The sequence below is a fragment of the Oncorhynchus mykiss genome, chromosome Y, assembly GCF_013265735.2.
Source record: "Oncorhynchus mykiss isolate Arlee chromosome Y, USDA_OmykA_1.1, whole genome shotgun sequence".
Taxonomy (NCBI): domain Eukaryota; kingdom Metazoa; phylum Chordata; class Actinopteri; order Salmoniformes; family Salmonidae; genus Oncorhynchus; species Oncorhynchus mykiss.
The window spans coordinates 11,429,901-11,446,393 of record NC_048593.1 but is presented as its reverse complement, the minus strand read 5'-3'; the positions used below and the strand labels follow the sequence as shown (position 1 = coordinate 11,446,393).

The window sequence follows — 16,493 nt, the reverse complement described above, 5'->3', positions numbered from 1 at the left end:
TGAAGCGCTCTGAATGTGGTGGTGGGGGGAGGCAGAAACGAAAATCTCATCAATCTTGTCTGCCGTTATTTTGAACTGCTTATATTCGGAGTCCATGAAACCGCAACACACGTTTTGCACATAACGGAACCTTATTGATGGGAAGAAGACAACACGCACCCAGATGAGTGAACTCTCAATTAACGAGTCATCTATTGAGCTATCAATCTCCTCTACATTTTTTTTTGTGTGTTTCTTTTTCTGTCACAATGGTTGTGTTTTGAGAGACCGTGTTTGCCAGACCTAGAGGAAGAAAACGACACGCTCCATCCGGATGGTCGCCCCTGTCATCCGCATAGCTGTCTTGGTCGCCCTGGTTGGATCTAGCTAGATTCAGTGGACATTCGCTTCGTCTTTTCCTTAAATACATTTAAAAAAACGTTCCCACGGCAGGTGTGGTGTCCACCCAAGGTTGAAGATGGCGGACCTCGAAGCAGTTCTCGCCGATGTCAGCTATTTGATGGCGATGGAGAAGAGCAAATCTACTCCAGCGGCCCGGGCGAGCAAGAAAATCATACTGCCTGAACCCAGGTACATAATTACTCATCCGCCTTATATTGTGCCTCGGTCAGTCAGTGTTTACCAGTCAAATTGGTGTGCGTCTGTCGGTGTAGGGAGATAAACCCAACCTAATTCAAATGTGTCAAGTCAGTTGCAGTAGCTCGCTAAAGGAAACAATTCGTCAGCTGTCTCTGGCTTCAGGGTCCCTACCATCTGAGGCCCCATCCCTCAAATCCACTTTTAGTTCAATTAGCATCTGACATAATGCCATCCTAGAATTATATCATTTTAATGATGCTTATTAACGATGGATGGGTTCTGAAGACCAGACCAAGAGTCATCTATCAATGCGGGTAGATTTTGGCGTCCATTCTTACCAGCTGCATTGCATTTGGGAGCAGTTTATTTTATCCAAAGCTGACGTAAAAATAAATGAGATATATATATATATATTTGAGTGTCAGCTCTGGAAGAGAGAATCTGAATGCTAAAGTGCTGAACGCGGGTTGAGGTGTACACTTCTGTGATATGTACATTATTCTCTGTGATTCATCTTAATTCTAATTATATTTCAGACATTTAAGTGGCCGGTAAAATTGCGGCCGCTGCGGCTGAGGGACCAAAAAGTAGATTTTTACCACCCTGCTAACACCACCACCACCACCATCTGTTGGCAGAAGTTATTTATTTATTTGTTTGTTGCTTTGAATATAGATAGTGTGCAATTCATCTCCTACATTAATCTGTTAGGCCTATCTGTTTATGGTGGAATGATGTGGTGAAAGATTAGAAGAGCTCAATCGATGGAGGGAGCAGGAGGGGTCTTCTGCATCCACCCTAGCCTGATTAATCAGGGAATAGTTAAATACCACGAAGGTCAATGTGTCAAAATAAACAACAAATGACTTTTAATTTGGAATGTATTTAATTAAAATGCATGTATTTTGTATATAAGGATACATTTGCAGGTAGCCGGGCCGAACAGCGACAGCATCTTAGTGAAGCTCACAGAAACCTTTTCTTGCTACGACTGATATGTTGTTGTCTATCTACCTTAGTTGAGCAAGGCCCCGGATAATAGCGTCTGCAAGAAAGAGACATTTCTATGTGAAAATGATCCCACCAAGACAAACAGCAGATCATACCGTTTTATTACTTCTACGATATCTGATATACACTGTCCAATGGAATGCGCACTTGCAGGTTCCTTCCCGACAATGTAACACCAATAAGAAATCATTAAAGATAACAATACGAAACAGCTAAGTGGCTGACTGGGTGTTATTATTGGCCTTGTTTCAGGGCTTGTTTCAGGGCAGAGCTCATTAGAATTATCCTCCGCATGCTTTGCAATTGTACATTTCTACATATCCGTTTTCTATTGAGTTCATGTTAACATAGACTTTTATCACGCCGTAGTGCAAGCACGCTTCAGAAAACAATGCAGGGTGAAAGGGGGTGACAAAATATGGCAAGCAAAAAATAAACACATGTGAAAACATACATTACACATCCTTGAAAGTCTCTTGTTGCAAAATACATTGGTGTGTACTTCAGCCCAGTGTAAGAGAAATGAGTAAATACTCCGAAGTGATTGAAATAGATATTTTGTGTTCATGCAAAATAAATCCTGCCCATCTCTGGCAGTTATTATACACAATGAATCCCCGAGCTGACATGGTAAAAATCTGTCGTTCTGCCCCTGAACAAGGCAGTTAACCCACTGTTCCTAGGCCGTCATTGTAAATAAGAATTTGTTCTTAACTGATTTTGCCCAGTAAAAAAATATATATATGTATATATGTATGTGTTTACCTGTCTGAAACGAATGTCTTCAAAATCATGTAAAGGCACCGTACAAGCTAGAGTGTTGAATAAAATGTCATTTAAACGTACTCTTCTGGTTTTCTGAGCAGTTTTACCCAACTTTTTGAGGGGCAGGTATATGGTTCTGTTCGACACCAAGGTAAAGTTAGTTTTACATTGGCTATATTTGTTTTTCTCCCATCAATAGCTAGCTATTCAACCAAGGGTGCCGTGACAATGAAAATGTTAAATTTCAAATCAGGAGGATGGAGAACAATCCACACGGATGCTTAGTTTACTTTAGATTTCTTGGAAATGCGGAGAAAGAAACGTCACACACAAAAAAAAGGTGTCAGTTGTTCCTCATCCTCCCCTGATTCAGAATATACCATTGTCATTGCATGCTTGATTCAATAGCTATTGACGAGATAAAAAATGAATATCCAATATTAAACTAATTTTTACCTTGTTGACGAACAGAACCATATACCTATTGCTCTCTAAAAAGTTGGGAAAACAATGCTTTCCTGTGGTTATTTTGTCTCCAGAACAGCTGAAGGACAAACCGCACAGACAATCGGTAGAGTAAGCTTTTAAAGCGGCAATATGTCACTTTTTTGGGGCGACCTGACCAAATTCACATAGAAATGTGAGTTATAGATATGTCACTCAAAAGCAAGTCTAAGAAGCTGTAGATCTGTACTATTTGCATTATTTCTATGCTTTCTATTGTTATGTTTTGTTTTTGCTTCTGTCAGTTTCATGCACCAGCTTCAAACAGCTGAAAATATAATAGTTTTGGAAAATATATTTCACAGCAGTTTAGATGGTACAATGATTCTCTACACTATACTTGATTGTTTTGTCACCATAAAGTGAAATTAGGCGACTATTAACTATTAGGATTTTAGCAACCAGGAAATGGCAAAGCGATTTCTGCGTAGTGCATCTTTAAATGTAATTGTATTAAACATTCTGGCATGTAAGCAACATTTACACTATTTTGCAGGGATTACTTTCAGGCTGTGTATAACAATTAATTGTGTATTACAGCCTGATTTGATCAGACTACAGCCATCCGTTCACATCTGTGTATCTCTCCCCTTCAATTGCCTGACTCTGCCCACTCAATCACTGGTGTTTTAAGAGAACTATTTATCAACACACAGGTTTTGAATAACAAATACAGGCTTACAGGCAGGCAGCTACCATTGGGATGTTGTAGGCAAATGCGAGGCGATGGAAATGTTGCGTTTTGGAGTGTGTGGTGTTTGCGAGGCCATTGATGCCGCCATAGCAACACATTCTGTCAGCTATTATTGTTGGAGCTAACTGCTGTGTCTAACTGCTGTGCAGCCCAGACAAAGATGTTATCTCCCGTTAGGTGTATAGTAGTGTGGAAAGGTCCTGTTGTCTGTGACCTTTAGATACGATTCATGCTAAACTGTTTGCTATAAGAACTTTGGGTATGACCCTGGCCATGACCCCCTCCCAGAGGGTGTCTGAGGGAGAGTTGGGATATACAAAAAAACAAACAACATCCAAATTGCATGCGCATTAGTACACACTTGTGAAACAGGATTAATATGATATTTGAGAAAAATACAAATAAAATGCCTTACTATAACAGAAAACCAATTTGACCTTTTCAGATTTGGCTACACCTTCCTCTGCCAAACCCACACACACCAGTTTAGCTTATTAGCTGTACATTTAAATTCTAGTCAGGGTTTGAGTGTCTCGTCTGTTACAGTAGGAAGTCAAGACTACACGGGGAAGAATGATCTGGTGGAGGGTTTGGTGGCCATGTCTTTTGTTGGTGAGGAGTGGACATCGGTGGCATTCTCAACGTCAGTTTCTCAGGGTGTTTATGTCAAATGTGAATTGAACAGCTAAAAGAGGATGGACGTGCTGAACGTGGGATAAAATGTTAAGAAGTGTCTGTAGCCTAGGCTCATGGCTGTAACGGCTTGGCTTAAAATCCCTTACCAAGCTTAAGCCTTAAAGCTTCAGAAGCACAGCATGTTATGCTGTCTCCGTCTATTGCTTGATGGACTTTTCGCGGTTGTAATATGTAGCGTGGTGGCGAGCAACAAACATAGATCCAATGTCTTCCTCAAAGTTGTTTCTGATAATGTGATACGTTTGCGTTAATCCGAGTGAGCCTTGCTGATGTGCTGAACGTTTTACCAAATGGCAGGTAGCCTGTTGTTCATCAACTAGCTCAGTGACTAAGTGTAGAGCTGACATGATTCACTATTCTACCTGACACAGGTCATTTCTATTCTACAAAATACAGCCTCTATATGTGAGCTTTCTGTAACGTTGCAGATATAACTGTCATGAAAAGAGCTTTAGACCTATTGCCTATTCTACAAGTTGGAGATGGGCTAGATGTCTGTCCATTATATATTTCTATCTGAAGGTTTTGCGACCCTGGGGTGAATTCATTAGACGGATTCCGTTGCAAAATGTTTTGTGTTTTGCGGAAACATCTTGCAACAGACACCATTTACTCTAGGAACCAATCAGAGGCAAACGGAACGAAAACCGGGAGGTCTGTTTACTTCCATTTTGGTTCTTTAAACAGTCAATTGTTTCCGTTGCGAGGCTCGAACACACCCCTGGTGTTTTGTGCAGCAGCGCCCCACTGGGAGCTGTAGTGCAGACAGACCTCCTTACCACTGACTGACGGGAGCTGTAGTGCAGACAGACCTCCTCACCACTGGCTGACGGGAGCTGTAGTGCAGACAGACCTCCTCACCACTGACTGACGGGAGCTGTAGTGCAGACAGACCTCCTCACCACTGACTGACGGGAGCTGTAGTGCAGACAGACCTCCTCACCACTGACTGACGGGAGCTGTAGTGCAGACAGACCTCCTCACCACTGACTGACGGGAGCTGTAGTGCAGACAGACCTCTTCACCACTGACTGACGGGAGCTGTAGTGCAGACAGACCTCCTCACCACTGACTGACGGGAGCTGTAGTGCAGACAGACCTCCTCACCACTGACTGACGGGAGCTGTAGTGCAGACAGACCTCCTCACCACTGACTGACGGGAGCTGTAGTGCAGACAGACCTCCTTACCACTGACTGACGGGAGCTGTAGTGCAGACAGACCTCCTCACCACTGGCTGACGGGAGCTGTAGTGCAGACAGACCTCCTCACCACTGACTGACGGGAGCTGTAGTGCAGACAGACCTCCTCACCACTGACTGACGGGAGCTGTAGTGCAGACAGACCTCCTCACCACTGACTGACGGGAGCTGTAGTGCAGACAGACCTCCTCACCACTGACTGACGGGAGCTGTAGTGCAGACAGACCTCTTCACCACTGACTGACGGGAGCTGTAGTGCAGACAGACCTCCTCACCACTGACTGACGGGAGCTGTAGTGCAGACAGACCTCCTCACCACTGACTGACGGGAGCTGTAGTGCAGACAGACCTCCTCACCACTGACTGACGGGAGCTGTAGTGCAGACAGACCTCCTCACCACTGACTGACGGGAGCTGTAGTGCAGACAGACCTCCTCACCACTGACTGACGGGAGCTGTAGTGCAGACAGACCTATTCACCACTGACTGACGGGAGCTGTAGTGCAGACAGACCTCCTCACCACTGACTGACGGGAGCTGTAGTGCAGACAGACCTATTCACCACTGACTGACGGGAGCTGTAGTGCAGACAGACATCCTCACCACTGACTGACGGGAGCTGTAGTGCAGACAGACCTCCTCACCACTGACTGACGGGAGCTGTAGTGCAGACAGACCTCCTCACCACTGACTGACGGGAGCTGTAGTGCAGACAGACCTCCTCACCACTGACTGACGGGAGCTGTAGTGCAGACAGACCTCCTCACCACTGACTGACGGGAGCTGTAGTGCAGACAGACCTCCTCACCACTGACTGACGGGAGCTGTAGTGCAGATGGGGCTGTGTAAGTGAAGTGCTGAAAAATTATTTTTTTAGAAGCCCACTGCACATGCATTTACCAGAAAGTCTCCTAAAGTGAAAACTTTGTTCTCGTGCTTCTTGGCTCTTCACGTCGTTTTGTTCACACGCTAGGTTGCTGTTCAGCGTCCGTTCGAGTGTGCTGCAAGTGCTAGCGAGGAGACGTCACTGGTAGCACGGAAATCTCCTGCCTGGAAAGGGAGACAAAAATATTCAAGGGGGTACATTGTACTTGACTGAGCATGGAACACCCCAGAAACCTATTATTCTTGAACCTTTAATCATTTATTATGATTAAAACACTAGGGCTGGAAATTGCCACGATACAATATTATCATGATACTTCGGTGCCGATGCGATATGTTTTAGCGATTCTCCCGATTCTATATGCCTTTGCACCGATGTCCCAAACACATTTCTCGGCGTGTGTCTGCTGCAGAAGGGACGAGAGAGCCACGAGAACACGCGTTTCAGTCATGGACGGAAAAAAAGTGCTGAAAACAAATTGGCTCTAGAGATGGAGAACAAAGCCATGAAGGAAGTGTGTTGGTGCAGGCCCAGAAAATTAGTGCAAAAACACTTGCGATTTAATGTCAACACCGATACGATACAGAGTCAAAAAATAATATCCGTAACATCCCTTTTTTTTGTGAAATTCAATACGTGATGCGTTTAGTCGCCTCTATTGATGAAATCAAATCACGAACCGGGCCAAAGTTGGCCTACAAATGGCTGCCATTGTGCTGACAGAAACCCCACTGTTTGTGTTCAGGGCAGGCTGGACTGACCATGGCCATTTGGCAAAAGCCCCTTGTTCATTTGTTGTTTGCTATAAATGTTGTCAATGAACAGGTCCAGACTACAACCTAGACCAAATTTAGACTGTTGTTCTTTACTTTTCTACACTGGTCTCATATTGAAACCAGAGTCTTTTCCACTGTGGGTGGTGCAGGCTTTTGCTCCAGCAGAGCAGTAACGCACCGGATTAATATTATATCATCAGTCTTCAACCACGGCTTTGATTAGTAGAATCGGGTGCTTAGCTATTCAGAAAAAAATACGTTCTGGCACTGAGAAAGCTAGCTAATTCTGTGAGTGTCGGTGTTTACAATTTAGCGAGGCAACTTCTCCGAAAGTGCCTATGTGTGCTCTATCCAGTCATAGTCAGGCTTCTGTGACTTTCTCATCCTCTCACAGTCCCAGCTCTGTCAGGCTCCGAGCTAGTTAACGAGCTGCGTTGCGAAAGTGAAACGGAGTAGGCCTGCTGTTCGCCCCCCCCCCCCCCCCCCCCCCCCCCCCCCCCTGTGGAGAGCAAGTTTCCTGCCCCAACTTTGAAGGGCCTGTTTACTTCCGAAGGGATCGGTATTCAGATGGTTTGACTTCTCCTTTGTCCCTTGTAGCGTCGATCCCACTACACACGTCACAAGAAGTGTGCGGGAGTCAATCTCGACTGGAAAAGATCTCCTCATCTAATAAGCTTTGGAAGAGGTTGCTCTTCAGAGGCCAATCTCTGTGAATTTAGCCTATTGCTTTCTAGGCAGGTGTGTGTGTGGGTGTGTGTTGTATCTGTGTGCATTAAGCTTAGGTGTAGATGGGAATTGTATTGCTAATCATCCGTTAGGTATTTGTTTACAGGGCATAAGAGATAAGATGCTATTCTAATGTAATAAAAGAACGTGATAGTGGGGTTTGCTTTAACACCGGCTGAAGTAGTAAGCTATACATGGCCTGCTCTTTGATTTACGCTACATTAGTCTCTCTCTCTCGCGCTGTCTCTCTCTTTGTCGCTCTGTCTCTCTGTCGCTGTCTCTCTCTTTGTCGCTCTGTCTCTCTGTCGCTGTCTCTCTCTTTGTCGCTCTGTCTCTCTGTCGCTGTCTCTCTCTTTGTCGCTCTGTCTCTCTGTCGCTGTCTCTCTCTCTCGCGCTGTCTCTCTCTTTGTCGCTCTGTCTCTCTGTCGCTGTCTCTCTCTCTCGCGCTGTCTCTCTCTGTCGCTCTGTCTCTCTGTCGCTGTCTCTCTCTCTCGCGCTGTCTCTCTCTTTGTCGCTCTGTCTCTCTGTCGCTGTCTCTCTCTCTCGCGCTGTCTCTCTCTTTGTCGCTCTGTCTCTCTGTCGCTGTCTCTCTCTTTGTCGCTCTGTCTGTCTCTCTCTTTGTCGCTCTGTCTGTCTCTCTCGCTGTCGCTCTGTCTCGCTCTGTCTGTGTCTGTCTGTCTGTCTGTCTGTCTGTCTGTCTGTCTGTCTGTCTGTCTGTCTGTCTGTCTGTCTCTCTCTCTCTGTCTCTCTCTCTCTCTCTCTATCTGTCTCTCTGTCTCGGTGTGTGTACTAAAGCCAGGATTACCATACAGCACAGAGGGAATTAATACAGCAGATTGAGAGAAAGCACTAATACCATCGGGCCAGGGTCAGCAACATCGCTACTGTAGTGGGCTGTGACATAGGCTAGTCCTTCCAAACATAAGCGGCTCAAGTGGACATAGTGACTGTTTTAGCCCCTCGCCGTCCCAGAAACACCCGTCTGATCCCTGGCCGGCTTTATGGAAATGATTTGTTTTTAATTTGATAAGGATTTAAAAGATTATCACTGGGATAATGTGTGTGCTCTCCTGGAATTGGCTATGATGACAATCCGACTAGAGGGAGTTACCGAGAGGGAGATGTAGAGGGGGAAAGAGGAAGCGTGCTGAGACCCAGCGTTGATGTGAGCTTTTAAATGTCTTGTAAAGGCAGTCCTGAAACCGTGAGGCAAGTAAATAGAGCCGTTTGTATTTTGAGCTTGCTGTGTGTGTGTGTGTGGATTTGTTTGTTTCAGCTCTGTGTGTGTGTGTGTGCGCGCACGCTTGGGGCTGTGCGTATATGTCGTCTTAAGAGTTGTTTGTGTGTTTCTCGAGGTGTGTATTTAGGGTAGTGTGTGTGTGTGACGTTGTAGAGAGCGCAGTGCTGCTACATTCTCCAGGCTTTGCCTGCTGGGCAGAGGTGGGATGTTGACGGCAGCACTGGAAGTGATAGAGAGGAGTCCAGGATAGGGGAGGGGGGTGCTGTATTGTTTGAGCGGGATCAGGGAGAGACGAGAGATGATGTGTGTTGTGTCAACTGGAAGGATGACTGGTGGTGGTGGTGGGTGGGTGGGTGGGGGGGGGGGTGAAGCTTCCTCTCCTCGTCTCCTCTCCATCTCTCAATGATCTGAAGTATACAAGTCCTATCCGTTTCAATCCTTGACGGGAATTATTCAACTATTAGTAAGTGGAGTCGGTGGATTGTTATTGGCTATTGTAGCAGAGAGTGGATTCTGATTGGCCGGTGTGTTGTCTTTAAAAAAATAAAGCCTTTTTCAATGTTAGCTTTATTTAACCAGGCAAGTCAGTTAAGAACAAATTCTTATTTACAATGATGGCCTACCCCGGCCAATCCCGGACTACGCTGGCCCAGTTGTCCGCCGCCCTCTGGGGACTCCAGATCACGGCCCGGTTGTGAGACAGCCTGGAATACAGCCTCTCCGTGGCTCTGTCCAGAAACGGCCTCTCCTCCCTACGGCCGAGGTGCTTCATGCATCTAAAATGGTTGGATTGTTACGGTATCGTAGCAGCTCCGCCTTTTTTCACCTGATTTGGCTACTCAGGAATTGGCTCCAAGTTGCTTATTTACCCATTCAGATGTATCCAAGTCATGTCCACCAGGGATTCGCTGGCTTGTTGTTTCTGCAGCAGTAAGGCAGGCATGCCTATGACTCACCCCTGGGCCCCCAGTGAATGAGGAAGAGTCTACTTCCTGTATCCTGGTTCCTGTGGCTCAGTTAGACAGAGCAGAGGAGAGCTATTACTGACACTGGACTGGGTACAGTTTGGCCCTCCGTAGGCAGATCCAGGACCAGCGCTGTTACTACTGTTACTATTTGTTTAATTCCTACCCTGGTTTTACTTCAGGTTTATTGGTGCTGTACTGGCATCAGCCGCCAGGTTATAAACTGGTAGTTAGTGTCGCCTCAGACACTTTTACTACAGGTTAGTTAGCATTGGTGCTAGCATCAAACAGTATGTTATAAACTAGCAGTTAGCATTGGTGCTAGCATCAAACAGTATGTTATAAACTAGCAGTTAGCATTGGTGCTAGCATCAACCAGTATGTTATAAACTAGCAGTTAGCATTGGTGCTAGCATCAACCAGTATGTTATAAACTAGCAGTTAGCATTGGTGCTAGCATCAACCAGTATGTTATAAACTAGCAGTTAGCATTGGTGCTAGCATCAACCAGTATGTTATAAACTAGCAGTTAGCATTGGTGCTAGCATCAACCAGTATGTTATAAACTAGCAGTTAGCATTGGTGCTAGCGTCAAACAGTATGTTATAAACTAGCAGTTAGCATTGGTGCTAGCATCAACCAGTATGTTATAAACTAGCAGTTAGCATTGGTGCTAGCATCAACCAGTATGTTATAAACTAGCAGTTAGCATTGGTGCCGCGCTAGTTACCGTCTTCTAGTGTTATCCTTTCTGTTGTTATTCAGTGTTATCTGAACCTGCCAGGTCTGGTCCAGCCCAATACAGCAGAACCATTCACACCACACTAATGATGTCAGGTAAACAACGATCCACGAGAGAATTTCGAATAAACTGTGCTGTGTGTGTGTGTGTGTGTGCGTGCGCGCCTGGCCTCCTGCCCAACTCTAGTAGGTCTACAGCTGAAGTGGTTTTCTGAGAGAACAAAATAAATCCCATTGAATTAATCAATACAATAAACAACAGAAGCTGGTTGTCTCTAAACGCTTTGTCTCTCTCTCGCCCCCCGCTCTCTCTCACGCCCCCCCTCTCTTGCGCCCCCCTCTCTCTCGCCCCCTCGTCTCTCCTGCTCTCTCGCCTACCCTCCCTCTCTCGCCACCCGTCTCTCCTGCTCTCTCACCTACCCTCACTCTCTCTCTCGCCATACCCTCCCTCACTCGCCCCCTCTCTCTCTCACGCCCGTGCCACTGGCTCACTGGCAGTAATAGACACATCTAAGATCTCTCCCTCTCTCAGGCAAGGTGTCCGTCTGGCCAATGTGCTGCCATGTGGAACGTGCTCTACTCTCCTGCAGCTGTGTGTGTGTGGTAACATTCCTCTCTCCTGTGTGTGGTAACATTCCTCTCTCCTGTGTGTGTGGTAACATTCCTCTCTCCTGTGTGTGTGGTAACTTTCCTCTCTCCTGTGTGTGTGCAAATGGGCCCGTGGAGGGGGGCGCTAATTGATGAATTCTCCCCTGCCCTCCTCTCATTAACATCCTCTCCGAGGGCAAGCTGCTCCGGTCCTCCGTTTGCCTGCTCCTCACCATCCTGTCAGGGGACCGGCGGGGACAGGTGGCAGGAAGGGAGAGGCTCAAACCAGGGCAGGGATGAAGGTGGAGGGGAGATGAAAGGAGAGATGAGAGAGGAGAGGGCAGGGAGGAAGAGAAAGAGGTTGCAGAGTGGGGAGGGGAGTCCAGTGCTCTGTGATTTGTATCAATGCCCTGTCTATGTGCATTTCCCTTTTTTTGAAGTATGCTCTAGTTTTCAAACATTGTGGAGCTCATTGTAGCTTTGTGTCCCATAGGGGATGAAGAGGGGTAATTAAGTATGTTTCTAACATTTTATTCTCCTCTCTCTCTCTCTCTCTCTCTCTCTCTCTCTCTCTCTCTCTCTCTCTCTCTCTCTCTCTCTCTCTCTCTCTCTCTCTCTCTCTCTCTCTCTCTCTCTCTCTCTCTCTCTCTCTCTCTCTCTCTCTCTCTCTCTCTCTCTCTCTCTCTCTCTCTCTCTCTCTCTCTCTCTCTCTCTCTCTCTCTCTCTCTCTCTCTCTCTCTCTCTCTCTCTCTCTCTCTCTCTCTCTCTCTCTCTCTCTCTCTCTCTCTCTCTCTCTCAGTATTCGCAGTGTGATGCAGAAGTACCTAGAGGAGAGAGATGAGCTGACGTTCGACAAAATCTTCAACCAGAAGATTGGTGAGTAGCCTCGGCGTGATAATGGACGCTTGTCCTTTTCCCTACGCGGACAACCACGAGAATCATAGCACCACGTCTCACACACACACACAAGGAATGTATGCTGGGAGCTGTTGACTTGGGATAGGTTTGTGCTTCGTGTGTGTGGACGCTAGGATGACACCGCGTTTCTCTGGTCCCGTCTTGCCTGACGACACCCTACTTCCCTATTCGAGCTGACCTCTGCCGGCTTTATGCGGCTGCTGATTGGCTGATCCTGTTCTACTCCCCCCCTCGACCAACAGACACTACCGAGGATCCCCGTGGTAACTGAACGGTTCCTCACCGTGGCCGACCCAAAGCACCGGGGCGTCAAAACCCACTTTTCAGTTTGCAATCGGTGCGCGTAGCCAGGACCTTCAGCCACCTGTCAGCTAATTCTGTGCCTGGTCTCCACCCAGTATCACAGTGAGCCAGTGGCGGTTGTCTGTACCAGGGGACCAGAGCCCTGCAGGCTTTCATTGGCTTTACTTACTGCTGCTCGGCTCTGTCTCGCCTCCCCTTGGAGACCAACCAGGCTGCTGCGCTAATTCTGGTAGCTTAACGCGCGCAGCCTCGTGTGTCGTCAGGCGCTGGCGGCAGTCAGTTCCAGCGGTCTTGGTGTCACCTCTACGTTGGCCGCTTTTTGAAATTGAACACACATCACCGACAGTGTCACTGCCGTCTGTTTGTGGAGTCTGCTGGGTACGAGTCGGCCTGCGCTGGGTACGAGTCGGCCTGCGCTGGGTACGAGTCGGCCTGCGCTGGGTACGAGTCGGCCTGCGCTGGGTACGAGTCGGCCTGCGCTGGGTACGAGTCGGCCTGCGCTGGGTACGAGTCGGCCTGCGCTGGGTACGAGTCGGCCTGCGCTGGGTAGCCGTGTGTGTCGTCCGCGTGTGTGTGTGCTCGTGTTGTGGCGAGCACGGTACGCTGTCATCGTATTGGGTTTGACAGAGAAGAGGGATAATATTGCTCCTCTTTAGCTGTGTTTCTCTGGGCTGTGTACGGGCTGCAGACACGGGTCAACACACTCACGTATGTGTACAGCTGTGTGTCCCTGGGGCCTATTAGACCGGGGCTATACATGTCCATACCAGAGCATGGGGGAAGGTTAGGAGGCCCCTGGCACCGTCACAGTCGTCCAGCCCCTTCTCTCTCTCTCTCTCTCTCTCTCTCTCTCTCTCTCTCTCTCTCTGTGTGTCTGTCTCTCTCTCTCTCTCTCTCTCTCTCTGTGTGTCTGTCTCTCTCTCTCTCTCTCTCTGTGTCTCTCTCTGTGTGTCTGTCTCTCTCTCTCTCTCTGTGTCTCTCTCTGTGTGTCTGTCTCTCTCTCTCTCTCTGTGTCTCTCTCTCTCTCTCTGTGTCTCTCTCTCTCTCTCTGTGTCTCTCTCTCTCTCTCTGTGTGTCTGTCTCTCTCTGTGTGTCTTTCTCTCTCTGTGAGTCTTTCTCTCTCTGTGTGTCTTTCTCTCTCTGTGTGTCTTTCTCTCTCTGTGTGTCTTTCTCTCTCTGTGTGTCTTTCTCTCTCTGTGTGTCTTTCTCTCTCTGTGTGTCAATTCAATTCAATTCAAGGGCTTTATTGGCATGGGAAACATGTGTTAACATTGCCAAAGCAAGTGAGGTAGACAACATACAAAGTGAAAATATAAAGTGAAAAACAACAAAAATTAACAGTAAACATTACACATACAGAGGTTTCAAAACAGTAAAGACATTACAAATGTCATATTATATATATATATACAGTGTTTTAACAATGTACAAATGGTTAAAGGACACAAGATAAAATAAATAAGCATAAATATGGGTTGTATTTACAATGGTGTGTGTTCTTCACTGGTTGCCCTTTTCTCGTGGCAACAGGTCACAAATCTTGCTGCTGTGATGGCACACTGTGGAATTTCACCCAGTAGATATGGGAGTTTTTCAAATTTGGATTTGTTTTCGAATTCTTTGTGGATCTGTGTAATCTGAGGGAAATATGTCTCTCTAATATGATCATACATTGGGCAGGAGGTTAGGAAGTGCAGCTCAGTTTCCACCTCATTTTGTGGGCAGTGAGCACATAGCCTGTCTTCTCTTGAGAGTGTCTCTATCTCTGTGTGTCTCTATCTCTGTGTGTCTCTATCTCTGTGTGTCTCTATCTCTGTGTGTCTCTCTCTCTCTGTGTGTCTCTCTCTCTCTGTGTGTCTCTCTCTCTCTGTGTGTCTCTCTCTCTCTGTGTGTCTCTCTCTCTCTGTGTGTCTCTCTCTCTCTGTGTGTCTCTCTCTCTCTGTGTGTGTCTATCTCTGTGTGTGTCTATCTCTGTGTGTCTCTCTCTGGGCTCTGCTGTGGCTGCTCTATTTTCCTCTCTCGTCTCTCCTCTCCCCACTGTCTGACTCTCACTGGGTCGGCCTACTGTGAGGTCTTGATGCTGCACTGCCATACAGAGATCTCTCCCTCCCTGTCCCCCAGTCTGCTCTCTCCCTCCTTCCACCTCTCCCTCCCTGTCCCCCAGTCTGCTCTCTCCCTCCTTCCACCTCTCCCTCCCTGTCCCCCAGTCTGCTCTCTCCCTCCTTCCACCTGTCCCCCAGTCTGCTCTCTCCCTCCTTCCACCTCTCCCTCCCTGTCCCCCAGTCTGCTCTCTCCCTCCTTCCACCTCTCCCTCCCTGTCCCCCAGTCTGCTCTCTCCCTCCTTCCACCTCTCCCTCCCTGTCCCCCAGTCTGCTCTCTCCTTCCTTCCACCTCTCCCTCCCTGTCCTCCAGTCTGCTCTCTCCCTCCTTCCACCTCTCCCTCCCTGTCCCCCAGTCTGCTCTCTCCCTCCTAGCAGGTGACACCAGCGTGCCTGTGAGGGGCTGAGAGGAGAGCGAGAGAGGGGCTCTTTCCTTCTCAGATGCACACACACACACACACGTAAGCTGTCATATGGGTGTGTAAGACTTTGTTTACATCGGCATAGGCTTGGGGCACAGAGCTGATTGTCCAAGATAGCCAAGCACACTGGCCTTCTGGCGACTGAAACTCTAAGCTCTGATTGGTTCTCCTAGAGACCCCCGTAGACCTCCTCCCGTCTGAATATTTCATTCCCCTCTGTCTGTTTTTCTCTCTCTCTCTCTCTCTCTCTCTCTCTCTCTCTCTCTCTCTCTCTCTCTCTCTCTCTCTCTCTCTCTCTCTCTCTCTCTCTCTCCATCTGTCAGAGTTCTGGAATGGATGGTGTGAGAGTTGTGCATTGCCTAGCAACTACTGGTTGCCATGGGAACTCGGCTGAACTAGACAATCGGGAGAAATGAAATTGATTAAAGGGGAAGAAAAAAAAAAGGCGCCGAAGAGGAGAGGAAATGGAGAAGGGGACGGTGAAATGAGAGCGCTGAAGGACAGAAGCTAGACGGTTCCCCGGCCCAGAATGCACTAGGGTTGCCCGGGGGGCCATCATGGGACTTGTCGGGCGGGGGGGGCAGAAATGTCATTAGTCTACAGCGGCCTTCTCTTCTCCTGTCCATGTCTCAGGCCTTTCCTATCCAGATCTCCTCGCCTTGTCTCCATCTCATCCCGTGGCTCCCTTACACTTCAGTTCTTAAGTTCCTCACAAGGTTTCATACCCTGGGAGATTCTTATTTGGGCAAAAGACCATCCTCTCCTCGACTCCTCTGTCCTCTCTCTTCCTCCGTGACCTGGAAACCGATAAGTGGTCGAGTGACCGAGCGTCGGTTCGTTGTTAGGTGAACGGGGGGAGGCTGCCTCTGTCGTCCTTTTGCGTTCTCCCGCGTAGGAAGGACAAGTGCGTCTTCTGAGTCTTTATTTTTATTTTTTTACCTTTTATATATAACTAGGCAAGTCAGTTAAGAACATTGTTATTTACAATGACGGCCAAACCCTCCCCTAACCCGGACGACGCTGGGCCAAACCCTCCCCTAACCCGGACGACGCTGGGCCAAACCCTCCCCTAACCCGGACGACGCTGGGCCAAACCCTCCCCTAACCCGGACGACGCTGGGCCAAGCCCTCCCCTAAACCGGACGACGCTGGGCCAAGCCCTCCCCTAAACCGGACGACGCTGGGCCAAGCCCTCCACTAAACCGGACGACGCTGGGCCAAGCCCTCCCCTAAACCGGACGACGCTGGGCCAAGCCCTCCCCTAACCCGGACGACGCTGGGCCAAGCCCTCCCCTAACCCGGACGACGCTGGGCCAAGCCCTCCCCTAACCCGGACGACGCTGGGCCAAGCCCTCCCCTAACCCGGACGACGCTGGGCC

At 48.1% G+C, this 16,493-nt stretch overlaps 1 protein-coding gene across 6 annotated transcripts in view; it reads left to right on the top strand.

Annotated features, from left to right (window-relative positions):
* LOC110512753 (beta-adrenergic receptor kinase 2) overlaps positions 1 to 16,493 on the top strand; it is a 96,826-nt gene that overhangs the window by 1,626 nt on the left and 78,707 nt on the right. For 3 of the 6 annotated variants that reach the window (XR_005040356.1, XR_005040357.1, XR_005040358.1), the window contains exons 1-2: positions 458 to 570; positions 12,172 to 12,248. The exons of 1 other annotated variant lie outside the window; for it this stretch is intronic. Coding sequence is in view for 2 of the 5 variants with exons in the window: in XM_036967332.1 (XP_036823227.1) it covers positions 458 to 570; positions 12,172 to 12,248 (190 nt within the window). In the remaining 3 variants the exon portion in view is untranslated. Of the gene's footprint in view, positions 1 to 188; positions 571 to 12,171; positions 12,249 to 16,493 lie in introns of those variants that run through there. 2 more of the 6 variants (XM_036967332.1, XM_036967334.1) reach the window with 2 other exon arrangements.